General features: G+C 41.8%; 2 protein-coding genes across 3 annotated transcripts in view; one reads left to right on the top strand and one right to left on the bottom strand.

The window, feature by feature from the left end:
* cluap1 (clusterin associated protein 1) overlaps positions 1 to 10,256 on the bottom strand; it is a 36,144-nt gene extending 25,888 nt beyond the window's left edge. The window contains exons 1-2 of one of the 2 annotated variants that reach the window (XM_055924090.1): positions 10,153 to 10,256; positions 9,808 to 9,878 (exon numbers count right to left, since the gene is read on the bottom strand). In XM_055924090.1, the coding sequence (XP_055780065.1) occupies positions 9,808 to 9,829 (22 nt within the window). In that variant the 5' untranslated portion in view covers positions 9,830 to 9,878; positions 10,153 to 10,256. The remainder of the gene's footprint in view (positions 1 to 9,807; positions 9,879 to 10,152) is intronic. The other variant, XM_055924098.1, reaches the window with a different exon arrangement.
* Positions 10,257 to 10,298: 42 nt separating this feature from the next.
* The window catches only part of LOC129855976 (glucagon receptor-like), a 39,998-nt gene continuing 30,838 nt past the window's right edge, over positions 10,299 to 19,458 (top strand). Inside the window, exon 1 of the mRNA XM_055924111.1 lies at positions 10,299 to 10,688. The gene's annotated coding sequence lies outside the window, so the exon portion shown is untranslated. The remainder of the gene's footprint in view (positions 10,689 to 19,458) is intronic.

The following is a 19,458-nucleotide window of genomic DNA, read 5'->3' on the forward strand; positions in this document are numbered from 1 at the left end:
TGCATCTCTGTTTCCAGTTTTAGTCTCTTCTCCTCAGATACACGATAAAATCTGTGTTTGATAGGCTTAGCATCTCCGATGTCTATATCATGTTCAATTAAGTGGGTTTGTGATGGAGTGTCAGAAAACAAAACAGGGTAGTTTCTAATAAGAGCTACCAATTCATCACGTTTCTCAGAGTCTAAATGATCTACCAAAACCCCAAGGTTTTGCAAAGTCTGAGAGTTTTTCAACCGACCTTGTAAGACCTGGTTTGGCTTACTTGTACACTGACACGTATGACAAGTTTTAATAAACTGAGATACATCCCGCTTTAAACGTGGCCAGAAAAAATAACGAAGTATACGATCATACGTTTTACGAACACCCATATGACCTGCCACATCACCATGTAAAGTTTGCAACACTTTATTTCGCAAAGTAGTAGGTACAACTATTTGAAAGACTGGTTCTCCTAGACCCTGATCATAGTGTGGAACCCATTTCCTGACCAACAGCCCATCAAGAAGAAAATAACACTGAGCACTATTCCTCACCACTGAATCAGGAACCACTTTATCAAACAGATCAGCCAAAGTAATATCGGCTTTTTGCTCAGCCATCAATGAATCTCTAGAACTAGTCAACTGTTCTGTCTGGAGTTTGACTGGCAACTCAAGACTTTCTGGCTTACTCTCAATCTTCTTACGAGAGGCTGCGCGGGTAACCGCACAAACTGGAAATATCTCAGGAGACACACAGTTCTGATCCGGAGATTCCCTTGCAGGGGTCACTGAAGGTTGCTTCTTACAGATGTTTAATTTGCCATCTGCCCACACCTTACTACCTGCCAAGTCATTCCCCAAAATCATGTGCACTCCCTCTACTGGCAACTGAGGTCTAACCCCAACATCTACATCACCCTCTATCAGACCACATTTTAGGGTAACTTTTTTTAAAGGACAAGAGAATGGAACTAAACCCATACCACATACCATTACACAACGACCAGTATCAGACTCTTTAGAGAATGGCAACACAGATTCCAGAATAAAAGAATCTAAAGCTCCAGTGTCTCTTAGGATCTTGATTTTAACATTCTGGTTGCCATCTACCAGGGACACTACACCATCTGAAATAAAGGCTGAAAAATCACAGCGGGAAAACTGAGAATCAAACTCAACTAGTGGCTGAAACAGCTCACCCTGGTGGTCAGAGGCTGTAACAGGACTTGCCATCACAGCAGGTTTAACTTGAACTGACTGTTTTGATTTAAGCAGAGGACAATTCTTCTTCCAATGTCCTTCAACTAAACAGTAGCGACAGGTATTAGCATTAACCGGTGCTTTAAGTCTTCCAGACCCAAACTTCTGCCGAGGCCTTTTGAAAAAATCTCCAAAAAAAAGTGACCTCCTATTCCTAGGAGTAAAGTTATTTTCATGGTACATGTCACTGTTTGACTCAAAATGGCTTTTATGTGTTAGCCTGTACTCATCTGCAAGGATTGCTGCATCACTTGGAGACTTAACTTTACGTTCATTCATGTATGTAGCCACCTGGTCAGGAACAGAATTTTTGAACTGTTCTAACACAATCAAATTAGACAGACCCTCAAAAGTACTAACTTCAGAAGCTGTACACCAACGATTAAATGCAGAAGTCAAATCACAAACAAACTCAGAATAGGTTTGTGAATCTAACTTTTTCCTGTAACGAAAACGTTGACGATATGCCTCTGGCACAAGCTCGTAGACCTTCAGAACTGCTGATTTAACTTTAGCATAAACTTTACTGTCAGCTACACTCAGTGCTGCAAAAGCCTCACGTGCTTTACCTGTAAGTACACATTGCAACAACGTAGTCATGTCCAAATCTGACCAAGCTCTAGCTTCCGCAATACGCTCAAATAAAGTAAAGTATATGTCTGGATCTGACTCATCAAATTTAGGCAACAAATGAAGATTCTGTGAAACATCAAACTGTGGTAGTCTTTCCGGTCTATTAGCATTTCTCAATCGCTCTATCTCTAATTGCATTTGCATTTGCTCTAATTGCATTTGCCTTTGCATTTGCAACAGTTCCCTCTGCTGCTCAAAAGTTAATGAAGGGCTAGCCTGAAAACTTGCACCCTCACTACTAGCAGACTGACCGCCAAAAACACCCATTTCCCTAAGACCCTGCTTTAAGCTAGTTTTAACAGTCTCTTTAATTTTTTTATCAACAATCTCAATCTGATAATGTTCAGCAATTTCAATTAACTGCTCCTTAGTACACAACTCTAAGGCTACCTCTGAAGGAGCTTGAACAAAACTACAAAAAATGGAAGACATTTTCCTCAACCAATACAACTATTACAAATGCTCAAAAATACACAACTCACCTGCTGTCAATCTGGGTTCAAGGACAGGAGCCACACCCCACTATCCTCCAAAAACTACTAACTAACTGGCCCTGGTCTTCGTGCAGTCACATGTGGTGGGGTTTTATGCACACAAAACCAGTGGAGTGGAAAAGACAACCAGAAACTGGCAGCCCTCCCATAACCACGGAGGTGCTCCCGAGCCGATGTAGGGGAAAAGGGAAAGGGATGCTCTACCCACGTTCACTGCCACCTAAAACAAAAACACCACAAGCCTCCTATGGACACTTGCTGATATGCCTGAACAGGAGAGGACTCCCACCTGAACAAAACCCAGAAAAACACAGAGTGAATTGCTTAGCTACCAAACTAACTGAACCAAAAGAACACATGGCTCTCAACTCTCTCTTAAACAAAAATTTGGCCCAACCAAAACATCCACTCAAACAAAAAAAATTGTCAATCTGAACTAAACTAACCCAAGTTAACTACTATCCCGGATGAGCCCCCACTTGTCACAAGCCGGCTCATAGCCTGTGACAAATGAGAGGACACGAACAACAGGTATAGGCCAATTTAAAAGTATTCTTTATTATTAAACAAACTATTAACTTAAACTAAGAAAAAGGAATGAGGTGTGGATGTATCATAATGTAAGGTGTATGTAAAGTGCATGGATGCGTGAATATGTGTGTGTGAACATGACTGAGTGAAAACTATGCAAAACCACAAAGGAACAAACAAATCATGAGCATACCTGGAGGAGCAGAGAGAGAGAGAGCAAGAGATGATTAGTAAGCAGTTTTATACCCTGAGCCCAGGTGGCTCCAATCACTTAACGACCCTCCTCTGCCTGCAGGAGGAACCGCCCCCTGCACTGCAGAGGAGGAGCCGTGACACCGTGGTGGAAGAGTGGGGTAACATCTCACAGCAAGAACTGGCAAATCTGGTGCAGTCCATGAGGAGGAGATGCACTGCGGTACTTAATGCACCTGGTGGCCACACCAGATACTGACTGTTACTTTTGATTTTGACCCCCCTTTGTTCAGGGACACATTATTCAATTTCTGTTAGTCACATGTCTGTGGAACTTGTTCAGTTTACGTCTCAGTTGTTGAGTCTTGATATGTGCATACAAATATTTACATATTTATTTGTCCAAACTTTTGACTGGAACTGTATATATATATATATATATATATATATATATAATTTTTTTAAGAAACTCAGTTTGGCTTTCAACTTACTCTTGAAAGTTGTAATAGTACTACAACGCACAAGGTGCACTTTTTAAATTGGGTAATGCATATTCAGTTTCTCTTGTCATGTCAGTCATTGCATACCTTATAGTGTTATTTATAACTTGTCAGAAATGTCAGCTCACATTTTTTAGCCCATAGATTATGTTTGAGTGTTTGAGTCACTTAAATATCAATTGAATACACATTAGACCTGGCAAAATGCAGAGAATTGCAAGAAAATTTCCTTTAAAAATAGGAACATTTTCTCTGCCCCCCATATCAAAATGTGTAGAATTGTAGGAAACAAGCTTTGAACCTGCAGAATGTTCTCTCAGACAACAAGAGGGGTGTGAACAGTCATGAACAGTGCTTGTGTCTATAGAAATAGACATGGCGCGAGCACGAGATGTTCCCCAATGCTGGAAGGGTGCCTGAATGAAAAAGATTGGGAACCCCTGTTCTATTGAGCTTGCCAGCTTGTCGTCTTAAAAAACAGAAATTAGCAGTGGTGTAAAGTACTGGAGTCTCTTTACTATTAACATTTTTGACAACTTTTACTTTTCTTTAGGAATGAAGTTAAAGTACGTACTTTTTATTCCATACATTTTCCCTGGCATTTTCCCTGGCACCCAAAAGTACTCGTTACCTTGTGAATTTGTTTATTTAAAAAAATATATATTTCACCTTTATTTAACCAGGTAGGCCAGTTGAGAACAAGTTCTCATTTACAACTGCGACCTGGCCAAGATAAAGCAAAGCAGTGTGACACAAACAACAACACAGAGTTACACATAAACAAACGTACAGTCAATAACACAATAGAAACATCTATGTACAGTGTGTGCAAATGTAGAAGAGTAGGGAGGTAAGGCAATAAAGAGGCCATGGAGGTGAAATAATTACAATTTAGCATTAACACTGGAGTGATAGATGTGCAGATGATGATGTGCAAGTAGAGATACTGAGGTGCAAAAGAGCAAGAGGATATGTAACAATTTTCCTGTCCTGCTAAGCATTCATATTATCTAATTCACACACTTATCAAGAGAACATCCCAGGTCATCCCTACGGCCTCTGATCTGACGGACTCCCTAAACCGGGATGGGCAAACTTTTTGGTTCAGGGGCCAAATCGGGATTTTGAAATTCAATTGAGGACCGCATTTTTGGATGACCAATTGTTAGTTAAAATCAATTTGCGGGGGCCTTCCGAGTGGCGCAGCGGTCTAAGGCACTGCATTGCAGTGCTTGAGGAGTCACTACAGACCCGAGTTTGATCCCAGGCTGTGTCACAGCTGGCCGTGACTGGGAGACCCATGAGACGGCGCACAATTGGCCCAGCGTCATCTGGGGTAAGAGAGGGTTTGGCAGGCTGAGATTTCTTTGTCCCATCGCGGTCTAGCGACTCCTGTGGCGGGCCGGGCGCAGGTGTATGGTGTTTCCTCCGACACATTGGTGCGGCTGGCTTCCGGGTTAAGCGGGCATTGTGTCAAGAAGCAGTGCAGCTTGGCTGGGCCGTGTTTTGGAGGACGCAAGGCTCTCGACCTTCACCTCTCCAGAGTCCGTACGGGAGTCGCAGCGATGGGACAAGACTATAACTACCAATTGGATACCAAGAAACAGGGGAGAAAATGTTTTGTAAAAAAAAACAGAAGTTAAACATTTTTTATGTCATTTTTTATGTTGACCTCATTCCGTCAGTAGAGGATGCCTGGTTATGTTTTTAAAAGTGCTTCCTCACCATCTTAAATAAGCATGCCCCATTCAAAAAATGTAGAACCAGGAACAGATATAGCCTTTGGTTCACTCCAGACCTGACAACCCTTGGCCAGCACAAAAATAACCTGTGGCGTACTGTATTAGCATCGAATAGCCCCCGCGATATGCAACTTTTCAGGGAAGTTAGAAACCAATATACACAGGCAGTTAGGAAAGCAAAGGCTAGCTTTTTCAAACAGAAATTTGCATCCAGTAGCACAAACTCCAAAAAGTTCTGGGACACTGTAAAGTCCATGGAGAATAAGAGCACCTCCTCCCAGCTGCCCACTGCACTGAGGCTAGGAAACACTGTCACCACCGATAAATCCACGATAATTGAGAATTTCAATAAGCATTTTTCTACGGCTGGCCATGCTTTCCACCTGGCTACCCCTACCCCGATCAACAGCCCTGCACCCCCCCACAGCAACTTGCCCAAACCTCCCGCATTTCTTCTTCGCCCAAATCCAGATAGCTGATGTTCTGAAATAGTTGCAAAATCTGGACCCCTACAAATCAGCCGGACTAGACAATCTGGACCCTCTCTTTCTAAAAAGTATTTGCCGCAATTGTTGCAACCCCTATTACTAGCCTGTTCAACCTCTCCTTCATATAGTCTGAGATCCCCAAAGATTGGAAAGCTGCCACAGTCATCCCCCTCTTAAAAAGGGGGAGACACTCTAGACCCAAACTGTTACAGACCTATTTCTATCCTACCCTGCCTTTCTAAGGTCTTCGAAAGTCAAGTTAACAAGTTAACCTTCTCCGCTATGCAATCTGGTTTCCGAGCTGGTCATGGGTGCACCTCACCTCAGCCTCAAGGAAGGCCCTAAACGATATTATAACTAGAGGTCGACTGATTAATCGGAATGGCCGATTAATTAGGGCCGATTTCAAGTTTTCATAACAATCGGAAATCTGTATTTTTGGACACTGATTTGGCCAAACATTTTTATTTACACCTTTATTTAACTAGGCAAGTCAATTAAGAACACATTCTTATTTACAATGACGGCCTAGGAACAGTGGGTTAACTGCCTTGTTCAGGGGCAGAACGACAGATTTTTACCTTGTCAGCTCAGGGATTCAATCTTGCAACCTTACGGTTAACTAGTCCAACCCTTTAACCGCCTGCCTTACTTTCCACTCCACGAGGAGCCTGCCTGTTACGCGAATGCAGTAAGAAGCCAAGGTAAGTTGCTAGCGAGCATTAAACTTAACTTATAAAAAACAATCAATCATAATCATTAGTTAACTACACATGGTTGATGATATTACTAGTTTATCTAGCGTGTCCTGCGTTGCATATAATCGATGCGGTGCGCATTCGCGAAAAAGGACTGTCGTTGCTCCAACGTGTACTTAACCATAAACATCAACGCCTTTCATAAAATCAATACACAAGTATATATTTTTAAACCTGCATATTTAGTTAATATTGCCTGCTAACATGAAATTATTTTAACTAGGAAAATTGTGTCACTTCTCTTGCAACAGTTTGCAGCAGTTTGGGCCGCCTGGCTCGTTGCGAACTGTGTGAAGACTACTTCTTCCTAACAAAGACAGCCAAACGGGGGATGATTTAACAAAAGCGCATTTGCGAAAAAAGCACAATCGTTGCACGACTGTACCTAACCATAAACATCAATGCCTTTCTTAAAATCAATACACAGAAGGATATATTTTTAAACCTGCATATTTAGCTCAAATAAATCCAGGTTAGCAGGCAATATTAACCAGGTGAAATTGTGTCACTTCTCTGTGTTCATTGCACGCAGTCAGGGTATATGCAACAGTTTGGGCCACCTGGCTCAATTTGCCAAAATTGTACGTAATTATGACATAACATTGAAGGTTGTGCAATGTAACAGGCATATTTAGACTTATGGATGCCACCCGTTAGATAAAATACGGAACGGTTCCGTATTTCACTGAAAGAATAAAAGTTTTATTTTCGAGATGATAGTTTCCGGATTCGACCACATTAAATTACCTGTTGTCGTTCCTGGTTCGAGCCCAGGTAGGAGCGAGGAGAGGGACGGAAGCTATACTGTTACACTGGCAATACTAAAGTGCCTATAAGAACATCCAATAGTCAAACGGTATATGAAATACAAATTGTATAGAGAGAAATAGTCCTATAATTCCTATAATAACTACAACCTAAAACTTCTTACCTGGGAATATTGAAGACTCATGTTAAAAGGAACCACCAGCTTTCATATGTTCTCATGTTCTGAGCAAGGAACTTAAACGTTAGCTTTCTTACATGGCACATATTGCACTTTTACTTTCTTCTCCAACACTTTGTTTTTGCATTATTTAAACCAAATTGAACATGTTTCATTATTTATTTGAGGCTAAATTGATTTTATTGATGTATTATAATAAGTTAAAATAAGTGTTCATTCAGTATTGTTGTAATTGTCATTATTACAAATAAATAAAACATTATTTTAAATCGGCTGATTAATCGGTATCGGCTATTTTTGGTCCTCCAATAATTGGTATCGGCGTTGAAAAATCATAATCGGTCGACCTCTAATCATAACCGCCATCGATAAAAGACAAAACTGTGCAGCCGTATTCATCGACCTGGCCAAGGCTTTCGACTTTGTCAATCCCCGCATTCTTATCGGCTGACTCAACAGCCTAGGTTTCTCAAATGACTGCCTCGCCTGGTTCACCAACTACTTCTCAGACAAAGTTCAGTGTGTCAAATCGGAAGGCCTGTTGTCCGGACCTCTGGCAGTCTCCATGGGGGTGCCACAGGGTTCAATTCTCGGGCCGACTCTTTTCTCTGTATACATCAATGATGTCGCTCTTGCTGCTGGTGATTCTCTGATCCACCTCTACGCAGACGACACCATTCTGTATACATCTGGCCCTTCTTTGGACACTGTGTTAACTAACCTCCAGACAAGCTTCAATGCCATACAACTCTCCTTCCTTGGCCTCCAACGGCTCTTAAATGCAAGTAAAACTAAATGCATGATCTTCAACCGACCGCTGCCCGCACCTGCCCATCCGTCCAGCATCACTAATCAGGACGGTTCTGACTTAGAATATGTGGACAATTACAAATACCTAGGTGTCTGGTTAGACTGTAAACTCTCCTTCCAGACTCACATCTCCAATCCAAAATTAAATCTAGAAACGGCTTCCTATTTCGCAACAAAGCATCCTTCACTCATGCTGCCAAACATACCCTCGTAAAACTGACTATCCTACCGATCCTTGACTTCGGCAATGTCATTTACAAAATAGCCTCCAACACTCTACTCAGCAAATTGGATGCAGTGTATCACAGTGCCATCCGTTTTGTCCCCAAAGCCCCATATACTACCCACCACTGCGACCTGTATGCTCTCGTTGGCTGGCCCTCGCTTCATATTCATCGCCAAACCTACTGGCTCCAAGTCTTTGCTAGGTAAAGCCCCGCCTTATCTCAGCTCACTGGTCACCATAGCAGCACCCACCCGTAGCACACGCTCCAGCAGGTATATTTCACTGGTCACCCCAAAGCCTATTCCTCCTTTGGCCACCTTTCCTTACAGTTCTCTGCTGCCAATGACTGGTACAAATTGCAAAAAATCACTGAAGCTGGAGACTCATATCTCCCTCACTAACTTTAAGCTTCATCTGTCAGAGCAGCTCACAGATCACTGCACCTGTACATAGCCCATCTGTAAATAGCCCATCCAACTACTTTTTTTGCTCCTTTGCACCCCAGTATCTCTACTTGCACATTCATCTTCTGCACATCTATCACTCCAGTGTGTAATTGCTAAATTGTAATTACTTCGCCACTACGACCTATTTATTGCCTCACCTCCCTAATCTTACCTCATTTGCACACACTGTATATAGATTTGTTCCTATTGTGTTATTGACTGTATGTTTGTAATTTCCATGTGTAACTCTGTGTTGTTGTTTGTGTCACACTGCTTTGCTTTATCTTGGCCATTTCGCAGTTGTAAATGAGAACTTGTTCTCAACTGGCCTACCTGGTTAATATATATATATATATATATATATATATATATATATAATATATATATATATATATATATATATATATATCCCTAATGTTGACCAATGACTGACGAATGGGCGTAGACTTCGACTTGCTTCGTAAAGATGTGCTTTGTTTTCATTAACGTAGCTACACAAAAGCTTCAACATTCACAAAAAGTGACGTTAGGTGATGACGATTATCTATTAGAACTAAACGTATAAAATATCCTAAGCCTTTGTTTACCAGACCTTATTTTCGGATTTAATCTCATACATCCATTAAATTCCCTATAGCATTAACTAACGAGCCACGGCGGGCCTCCGCGTTATTAGTGCCTACAAAAAGACGCCATTACTATTACTATTTTTTTTACTCTCTATTACAGACATTAATAGCGAATATATTTATAACTACCTCTTCTGTCTGTGGTAATAGCTAGATAACGTTACTTACTTCGTAAGTCTCTAAAGGACATAGTTTGTTCGTGTTGTGGCACTCAATCACCCAAGGAAATCTTCTGGAGCCTGAGAGATTTGAAAAAAATCAGATACTGGTTTATGCTACCAAAGTCGACGATTCAACTGTGGTGGCATCATCACTAACGTTACTTTAGCTAGCTAACTAGGTTAACATGAGCCAAATCAGAAACATGACAGCCCGTAATGTAACGTTAACTATTTACATTAACTATACACCTCGAGCAATACACCTAGTTGATATCGTATTTGCGGCATAATGTTCTTAAAAGTTGCACACGATAACACAATACCTTAGCAAGGAAGTTTAAACACGATTTACCTTATCTTGGATGTTAGATTGGTTAGCTTCTTCTATGAGGTATAGCTTGTTAGCTATCTGGCAACACCAAAAAATATGTTTGCCCGTCTCTATGGAATCCAATACTACGGAATCATAGAAGAGACAAACCTGTCGGTTTTAATGGAACGCATTCTCATAATTTAGCTAAAATAAGTTTGTAGCTGGAAAAAGGATTATTTCGTTATTATTATAATAATATAGTTTATAGTCAATATAGTTTAATTGTCATCACGTCAGCTTTGTATAGCCAAATAGCCTATATAGGTTAATTATATAGTTGGTTGAAATAAAATCCATTCTATGCGTAGATTATAGGGGCTGTGAATTTACATTGCATGCATTATATTAACTGGCCTCAAACCCTAGAATATTATATTTCAACCGGGTATCAACTGTCAGTATTGGTACACTCGTGGTACGTACGTAGTTTTCTGTATGTATAATGCTGCCACTGGACCGCTACAGGTGCACTGCATCTCAGCGCCAGCGCCAAGAGGCAGCATCTCTACTTGAAGGTACAGTATCTTTATCTACTCTATATATTGTACTCTATTTTATGTACCATGTTTGTTTAGCTATTAAATTGCTCTTACTTTATAGTTGATGTTGTAAAGGTAGGTTACTGTAGGCAAACTTTAATGTGGCGTGCATACAATCAATGTTCTTCAATATAAGAACATTCTGCGCACTTGAAAGAAATATATATATAATAATGGATGGTGGACTACAGTAATTAAGAATGGATCTGTTGTTGATTAAATTATATACCGGCATAAATACCCTTCATTCCAATGAAAATATGAGAATTCCTTTTTATTTGCTTGTGAAAATGTAATATATTTGCGAGGGCAGAAATATAATAAATTCTACTGTATATAGAATAAATTATATTTTTGTGCATTTGCTCTATTCTGTTTACCTTTTGTTGGTATCCCACTTGATGGTATATACAATTTCACAAAGGTTATGGTATAGTTGCAATCACAATTTGTTTGATTTACTGAAGCCTACTGAAACGTAAGACTACTGACCTCCAGCAGCTTTTTATCGACAATTGTAAATGTCAACCTGTGCGGACTCCAGAGGTGTTATTTTGCTTTACCTGTTGTAATGCCATTATTACGGGTTTGAAGTTGTGATTACCTCTTATTATAACCTTTTGAGTTAAAAAAATAAATATTTTAAAGAAGTTACAGTTATGTGAAATACAGTAGAATAGATCCGAATACAATGTAACTTTATTGTTTATTGGTTTTGTTCAACAAGTAATACTTTGTTTTCTCAAGGTAGCGATAAAAGTTATCAAAACCTTTCCATACCTCACCTTGCAAGGATAATGGCAATAAGCCTTTATCTAAAATGTTTTATGAGTTGGAGACAATTTCTCTATACAGAATCCTTCCAGATCCTTGATATCCTTTGTCTGTGCTTATGAACTACTCTCTTCAACTCAAACCACATGTTTTCGATGGATTTCAAGTCCAGAGACTGAAATGTTAATTTTGTAGACAATTAACCATTTCTTTGTGGATTTTGATATGTGCTTAGAGTTTATCTTGCTAGAATATCCAATTTTTTGGGGCCAAAAAATCCTGGTACTGGGTAAAGTTCATGATGTCGTTGACAGGGACCCTAGGACGAGTGGAAGCAAAATAATATATTTTCTGCATTTTCATTTCAACATCAAACCCACCACTGGTGTGTGTAGCCAAAGAGCTCTATTTTCACCACCCTCAACGAGGTCGGTAGAAACAGGAGGCATCCAGTTTTCAGGGGCAAAGCAGAGAAGAGGAAAAGCCTGAAAACCAGATGCTTCCAGTTTATTGCGTCCCCACTCAGGTGTTTCTATATTATACTGAACAACAATATAAACGCAACATGTAAAGTGTTGGTCCCATGTTCCATGAGCTGAAAAAAAGCTTATTTCTTTCAAATGTTGCACAATTTTTTTACTCCCTGTTAGTGAGCATTTTTCCATTGCCAAGATAATCCATCCACCTGACAGGTGTGGCATATCAAGAAGCTGATTATACAGCATGATCATTACACAGGTGCACCTCTGCCTCTATAAAATGTGCAGTTTTGTCACACAACACAATGCCACAGATGTTTTGAGACTGCAGAAAGGTCCCGTGTGGCTCAGTTGGTAAAACATGGCACTTGCAACGCCAGGGTTGTGGGTTTGATTCCCACGGGGGACCAGTATTGGAAAAAAAGTATGAAAATGTATGCACTCACTACTGTAAGTCGCTCTGGATAAAAGTGTCTGCTAAATGACTAAAATGTAAATGTAAGGTGTTGCAAAAGAATTTCTCTGCCATAAGCCACCTCCAATGTTGTTTGAGATAATTTGTCAGTACGTCCAGCCGGCCTCACAACCGCAGACCACATGTAACCACACCAGCCCAGGACCTCCACATTCGGCTTCTTGACTTGCAGGATCGTCTGAGACCAGCTACCCGGACAGCTGATGAAACTGTGAGTTTGCTCAACTGAAGAATTTCTGCAAAAACTGTCGGAAACCGTTTCAGGGAAGCTCATCATCCTCAACAGTGTCTTGACCTGACTCCAGTTCGGGGTTGTAAGACTTCAGTGGGCAAATGCTCACATTTGAAGGCCATTGGCATGCTGGAGAAGTGTGCTCTTCACTGATGAATCCCGATTTCAACTGTACCCGGAAGATGGCAGACAATGGCGTGTATGGCGACGTGTGGGCAAGTGGTTTACTGATGTCACGGTTGTGAACAGAGTGCCCCATGACGGTGGTGGGGTTATGTTATGGGAAGGTATAAGCTACGGACAACAAACACGATTGTATTTTATCAATGTTAATTTGAATGCACAGAGATACCGTGACGAGATCCTGAGGCCCATTGTTGTGCCATTCATCCGCCGGCATCACCTCATGTTTCAGCACGATCAAAGCACATTTTATTGGTCATGTACACATATTTAGCAGATGTTATTGCGGGAGTAGCGAAATGCTTGTGTTCCTAGCTCCAACAGTGCAGTAAGTAGTATCTAACAATTCACAACAATACACACATCTAAAAGTAAAAGAATGGAATAAAGAAATATATAAATATTAGGACGAGCAATTCCGGAGTGGCATTGACTTAAATACAGTAGAATAGAATACAGTATATACATATGAAAAGAGTAAAGCAGAATGTAAACATTATTAAAAGTGACTAGTGTTCCATTATTAAAGTGACCAGTGATTCCATGTCTATGTACATAGGGCAGCAACCTCTAAGGTGCAGCGTTGAGTAACCGGGTGGAAGACGGCTAGGGATGGCTTTTTAACAGTCTGATGGCCTTGAGATAGAAGCTGTTTTTCAGTCTCTCGGTCCCAGCTTTGATGCATGTGTACTGACCTCGCCTTCTGGATGATAGCGGGGTGAACAGGCCATGGCTCGGGTGGTTGATGTCCTTGATGATTTTCTTTGGCCTTCCTTTGACATTGGGTGCTGTAGGTGTCCTGGAGGGCAGGCAGTGCCTTCTTCACCACACTGTCTGTTTGGGTGGACCATTTCAGATAGTCAGTGATGTGTACGCCGAGGAACTTGAAGTTTTTCAACTTCTCCACTGCGGTCCCGTCGATGTGGATAGAGGCGTGCTCCCTCTATTGTTTCCTGAAGTCCACGATCTGCTCCTTCGTTTTGTTGACATTGATTGAGAGGTTATGTTCCTGGCACCACTCCGCCAGGGCCCTCACCTCCTCCCTGTAGGCTGTCTCGTCATTGTTCGTAATCAGGCCTACTACTGTTGTGTTGTCTGCAAACTTGATGAATGAGTTGGAGGTGTGCGTGGCCACGCTGTCATTGGTGAACAGGAAGTACAGGAGGGGGCTGAGCACGCACCCTTGTGGAGGATCAGTGAAGTGGAGGTGTTGTTTCCTACCTTCACCACCTGGGGGTGGCCCATTAGGATGTCCAGTACCCAGGGCAGGGTTCAGACCCAGGGCCATCGAGCTTAATGATGAGCTTGGAGGGTACTATGGTGTTGAAGACTGAGCTATAGTCAATGAAAAGCATTTTTAAATAGGTAGTCCTCTTGTCCAGATGAGATAGGGCAGTGTGCAGTGCGATGGTGATTGCATTATCTGTGGATCTGTTGGGGCGGTATGCAAATGGAAGTGGGTCTAGGGTGTCAGGTAAGGTAGAGGTCATATGATCCGCAAAGCACTTCATGATGACAGAAATGAGTGCTACGGGATGATACTCATTTAGTTCAGTTAGCTTTGCTTTCTTGGGTGCAGGAACGATGGTGGACATCTTGAAGCAAATGGGGACAGCAGACTGGCATAGGGAGAGATTGAATAAACACTCCAGCCAGCTGGTCTGCCCATGCTCTGAGGACGCGGCAAGGGATGCTGTCTGGGCCGGCAGCCTTGTGAGGGTTAACACGCTTAAATGTCTTACTCACGTCGGCCACGGAGAATGGGACACACAGTCCTTGGGAGCGGGCCGCTTCAATGGCACTGTGTAATCATCAGAGCGGGCGAATAAGGTATTTAGGCCTCCAGAGTGGCGCAGCAGTCTAAGGCACTGCATCGCAGTGGTAGATGCGTCACTACAGATCCAGGTTCGAACCCAGGCTGTGTCGCAGCCGGCCGCTACCGGGAGACGGCGCACAATTGGCACAGCGTCGTCCGGGTTAGGGGAGGGTTTGGCCGGCCGGGATGTTGCGCTTTCAATTTTGAGCAAATGCTGCCATCTATCCACGTTTTTTGGTTTGGATAGGTTTTAAAAGTCACACTGGGAACAACATCGTTTATACACTTCCTGATTAACTCAGTCACTGTGTCAATGTTATTCTCAGAGGCTGCCCAGAACATATCCCAGTCCGCGTGATTAAAACTATTTTGAAGCATCGATTTCCGATTGGTCAGACCAGTGTTGAATAGACCTTAGCACAGGCACTTTAAAAAAAGTTTCTGCCTATAGGAAGGGAGGAGCAAAATGGAGTAGTAATCTGATTTGCCGAAGGGAGGGCGGGGGAGGGCCTTGTAGCCATCCCGGAAGGGGGAGTAACAATGGTCAAGTGTTTTTGCCCAGCGAGTATTAGAGGCAATGTGTTGATAGAACTTTGGTAGCGTTTTCCTCAAATTTGCTTTGTTAAAATGCACGCAAGGATATCTACATAATTCCTGGATTCTGAAAATGTCCTTGTTCTTCCTTGGCCTGCATATTCAACAGACATGTCACACATTGAGCATGTTTGCGATGCTCTGGATCGACATGTACGACAGCGTGTTCCAGTTCCCACCAATATCCAGCAACTTCGCACAGCCATTGAATAGGAGTGGGCCACAAACATTCCGCAGGCCACAATCAAAAGCCTGATCAACTCTATGCAAAGGAGATGTGTTGTGCTGCATGTGGCAAATGGTGGTCACACCCGATACTGACTGGTTTTCTGATCCACACCGATACTTTTTTAAAGGTATCTGTGACAAACCGATGCATATCGGTGTTCCCAGTCATGTGAAATCTATAGATTAGGGCCTAATGAATTTATTTCAATTGATAGATTTCCTTATATGAACTGTAACTCAGTAAAATCTTTGAAATTGTTGCATGTTGTGTTTATAATGTTGTTCTGTGTAGGTTACTCTAACACAAGGTTCACAAATATAGTGTCAAGAAAAAGTATGTGAACCCTTTGGAATTACCTGGATTTCTACATAAATTAGTCATAAATTGTGATCTGATCTTCATCTTAGTTCCAACAATAGACAAACACAGTCTGCATAAACTAATAACACACAAATTATTGTATTATTCTTGTCTATATTGAATACATCATTTAAACATTCACATTGTAGGTTGGAAAAAGTATGTGAACCCCTAGGCTAATGACTTCTCCAAAAGCTAATTGGAGTCAGGAGTCAGGTAACCTGGAGTCCAATCAATGAAGATTGGAGATGTTGGTTAGAGCTGCCCTGCCCTATAAAAAATACTCACAAAATGTGAGTTTGCTGTTCACAAGAAGCATTGCCTGATGTAAACCATGCCTCGAACAAAAGAGATCTCAGAAGACCTAAGATTAAAAATGGTTGACTTGCATAAAGCTGGAAAGGGTTACAAATGTATCTCTAAAAGCGTTGAATTTCATCAGTCCATGTTAAGATAAATTGTCTACAAATGGAGAAAGTTCAGCACTGTTGCTACTCTCTCTAGGAGTGGCCGTCCTGCAAAGATGACTGCAAGAGCACAGTGCAGAATTCTCTATGAGGTTAAGAAGAATCCTAGAGTGTCAGCTAAAGACTTACAGAAATCTCTGGAACATGTTAACATCTCTGTTGACGAGTCTACAATATGTAAAACACGAAACAAGAATGGTGTTCTTGGGAGGACACCACGGAAGAAGTCACTGCTGTCCAAAAAAAACATTGCTGCACGTCTGAAGTTGGCAAAATAGCACCTGGATGTTCCACAGTGCTTCTGGCAAAATATTCTGTGGACAGATTAAACTAAAGTTGAGTTGTTTGGAAGGAACACACAACACTGTGTGGAGAAAAAAAGGCACAACACACCAACATCAAAACCTCATCCCAACTGTAAAGTATGGTGGAAGGAGTATCATGATTTGGGGCTGCCTCAGGGCCTGGACAGCTTGCTATCATCCACGGAAAAATGAATTCCCAAGTTTATCAAGACATTTTGCAGGAGAATGTAAGGCTATCTGTCTGCCAATTGAAGCTCAACAGAATTTGGGTGATGCAACAGGACAATGACCCAAAACACAGAAGTAAATCATCAACAGAATGGCTTCAACAGAAGAAAATACGCCTTCTGGAGTGGCCCAGTCAGAGTCCTGACCTCAACCTGATTTAAAATGCTGTTGCATGACCTCGAGAGCGGTTCACACCAGACATCCTAAGAATATTGCTAAACTGAAACAGTTTTGTAAAGATGAATGGTCCAAAATTCCTCCTGACCATTGTGCAGGTCTGATCCGCAAATACAGAAAACGTTTGGTTGAGGTTATTGCTGCCAAAGGAGGGTCAACCAGTTATTAAATCCAAGGGTTCACATACTTTTTCCACCCTACACTGTGAATGTTTACACGGTGTGTTCAATAAAGACATGAAACGTATAATTGTTTGTACGTTATTTGGTTAAGCAGACTGTGTTTGTCCATTGTTGTGACTTAGATGAAGATCAGATCAAATTGTATTACCAATTTATGCAGAAATCCAGGTAATTCCAAAGGGTTCCCATACTTTTTCCTGCCACTGTAAGTGGCCCAAGTTTACAGGAGCAAAAACATTTTTTATTTTTTTCCTTCTTAGAAATATCAGATTGTAACATTTATACTTGGGAACAGATTTCCTAAATGAACATAACTTTGAGCTCATTTCCTGGTAATATTACAGCAGTGGATGCTGCTGAGTGGAGGACCGCTCATTATAATGGCTGGAATGGATTCAATGGAATGGTACTAAACACATCAAACACGTAGTTTCCATGTGGTTGATACCATTCCATTGACTCCATTCCAGCCATTATTATTAGCTGTCCTCCCCTCAGCAGCCTCCACTGCTGTAACATTACCAGAAAATGACCTCAAAGTTATGTTCATTTAGGAAATCTGTTCCCAAGTATTCCCACGCATAAATATAGAGACATATGTGATCATATCCCAAATGTAATCAAGGTTTGTGTGATAAGGTGCGTCTCGGTGAGAGGTTTAGGAGTCAGGCGCAGGAGAGCAGGGATTACTGAGAAGCGTGCTTATTATAATTATTGATACATAGTCCACCAATACAAAATTGGCACAGATCTGTCTATATAAGGTCCTACAGTTCACAGTGCAGATCAGAGCAAAAACCAAGCCATGAGGTCGAAGGAATTGTTCGTAGAGCTCAGAGACAGGATACTGTAGAGGCACAGATCTGTCTATATAAGGTCCCACAGATCACAGTGCCTAAATAGTGAAAACAAAACAGAAACTCGTGCCAAACGCAAGGAGGAACAAACTCAGTACCGAAAATAAACTACACGTGCGTAATAACGAGAACAAGAACCATCAATGATGAACGAGCGCAAAATACCCACAAACTTAATCCCGCACGAAATAAGGCAGGTAACAGGTGCCCTATATACACACAGAAATAAACGCAATTGAAACCAGGTGTGAAAAGGAACACAGACAAAACAACCAGAAAAGGAAAAAGGGATCGGTGGCGGCTAGTAAACCGGCGACGCCGAGCCGCCAAGCCGAGTGCCGCCTGAAAAGGGAGAGGAGTTTCCTTCGGTAGAAGTCGTGACAGTTTGAAATCAAAAAAATTGTTGTCAAATACTATATCTGTTTGGGATTCTTGCTGCGAATTTGCAGTGTACAAATTATTTATAACTATGTTCCGGCCCCTGGACCATCCGCTCAAGGAAAAATCGTCTGACTGCTGAACGTAATCGGGGACCCCTGCTCTAACACATACTGCTCAGGGAGCACACAGACATCCACTGTCTTTTGCTATTGTGTCACTCAACAGACCCAAGAGTCTTTCTCTCCATAGGGAACCATTGTTTGAGCTGCCACTGGCAATGACTGTGAAATTGGTCCTGCCAAGAAAGTAAAATCACTAAATGTGATATGCCAATCTCAGCCCACCAGTGTGTGTTAGTCTGGAGCCTGAAGAGGGTTACTGGTGAGGGTAGGTTCCAGGGTCGGCAGGAGTCTGTCTGGCACAGTGAGGAGCATTGTTCCACACAGACTGACTGACTGACTGATTGCAGGGGAGGTCCACTGTGTATACACTTACCAGCAGGAGTGGATATTATGTCACCACCCACACAGGTTATGTTGCCACATTCAATTTCTCAACAAACAAGCAAACAAATAACCAAGCAAAACAGTACACCCCCCCCCCCCCCCCCCCCCCCAAATCACATCGCCACTGTGGTTATGCACACTCTTGTGTTGTGATTGACTAAGAAATACACGTACATTAGCTTTTAGACCTCTTGAGGATTTACCTGGGTTTTCTCCGACTGACTCTTATTAGGATTCAGTTTGACCAAAAAGGCTCTGCTGGAGCTGGTCTTGGAGCTGGTCTTTTTTTCTTTATTTTTCTTTCATGTTGTTGTCTTCACAAGTGTACCATCCTTATCTACTGTAGCCTTATCCTGCCCTTGCAGGGATTGAGTTGCTATGATGGCAATTGAGCAGTATGGAGGTATACAAAGCAATCAACGCAACGCAGGTAAAGAGACGCCGCGAGAGAGGCCAACGTGCGGGCACCCTGACGACACTACGTTGGCGAGTAAATAAACC

This window comes from Salvelinus fontinalis, chromosome 1 (assembly GCF_029448725.1).
Source record: "Salvelinus fontinalis isolate EN_2023a chromosome 1, ASM2944872v1, whole genome shotgun sequence".
NCBI classification, from domain to species: Eukaryota; Metazoa; Chordata; class Actinopteri; order Salmoniformes; family Salmonidae; genus Salvelinus; species Salvelinus fontinalis.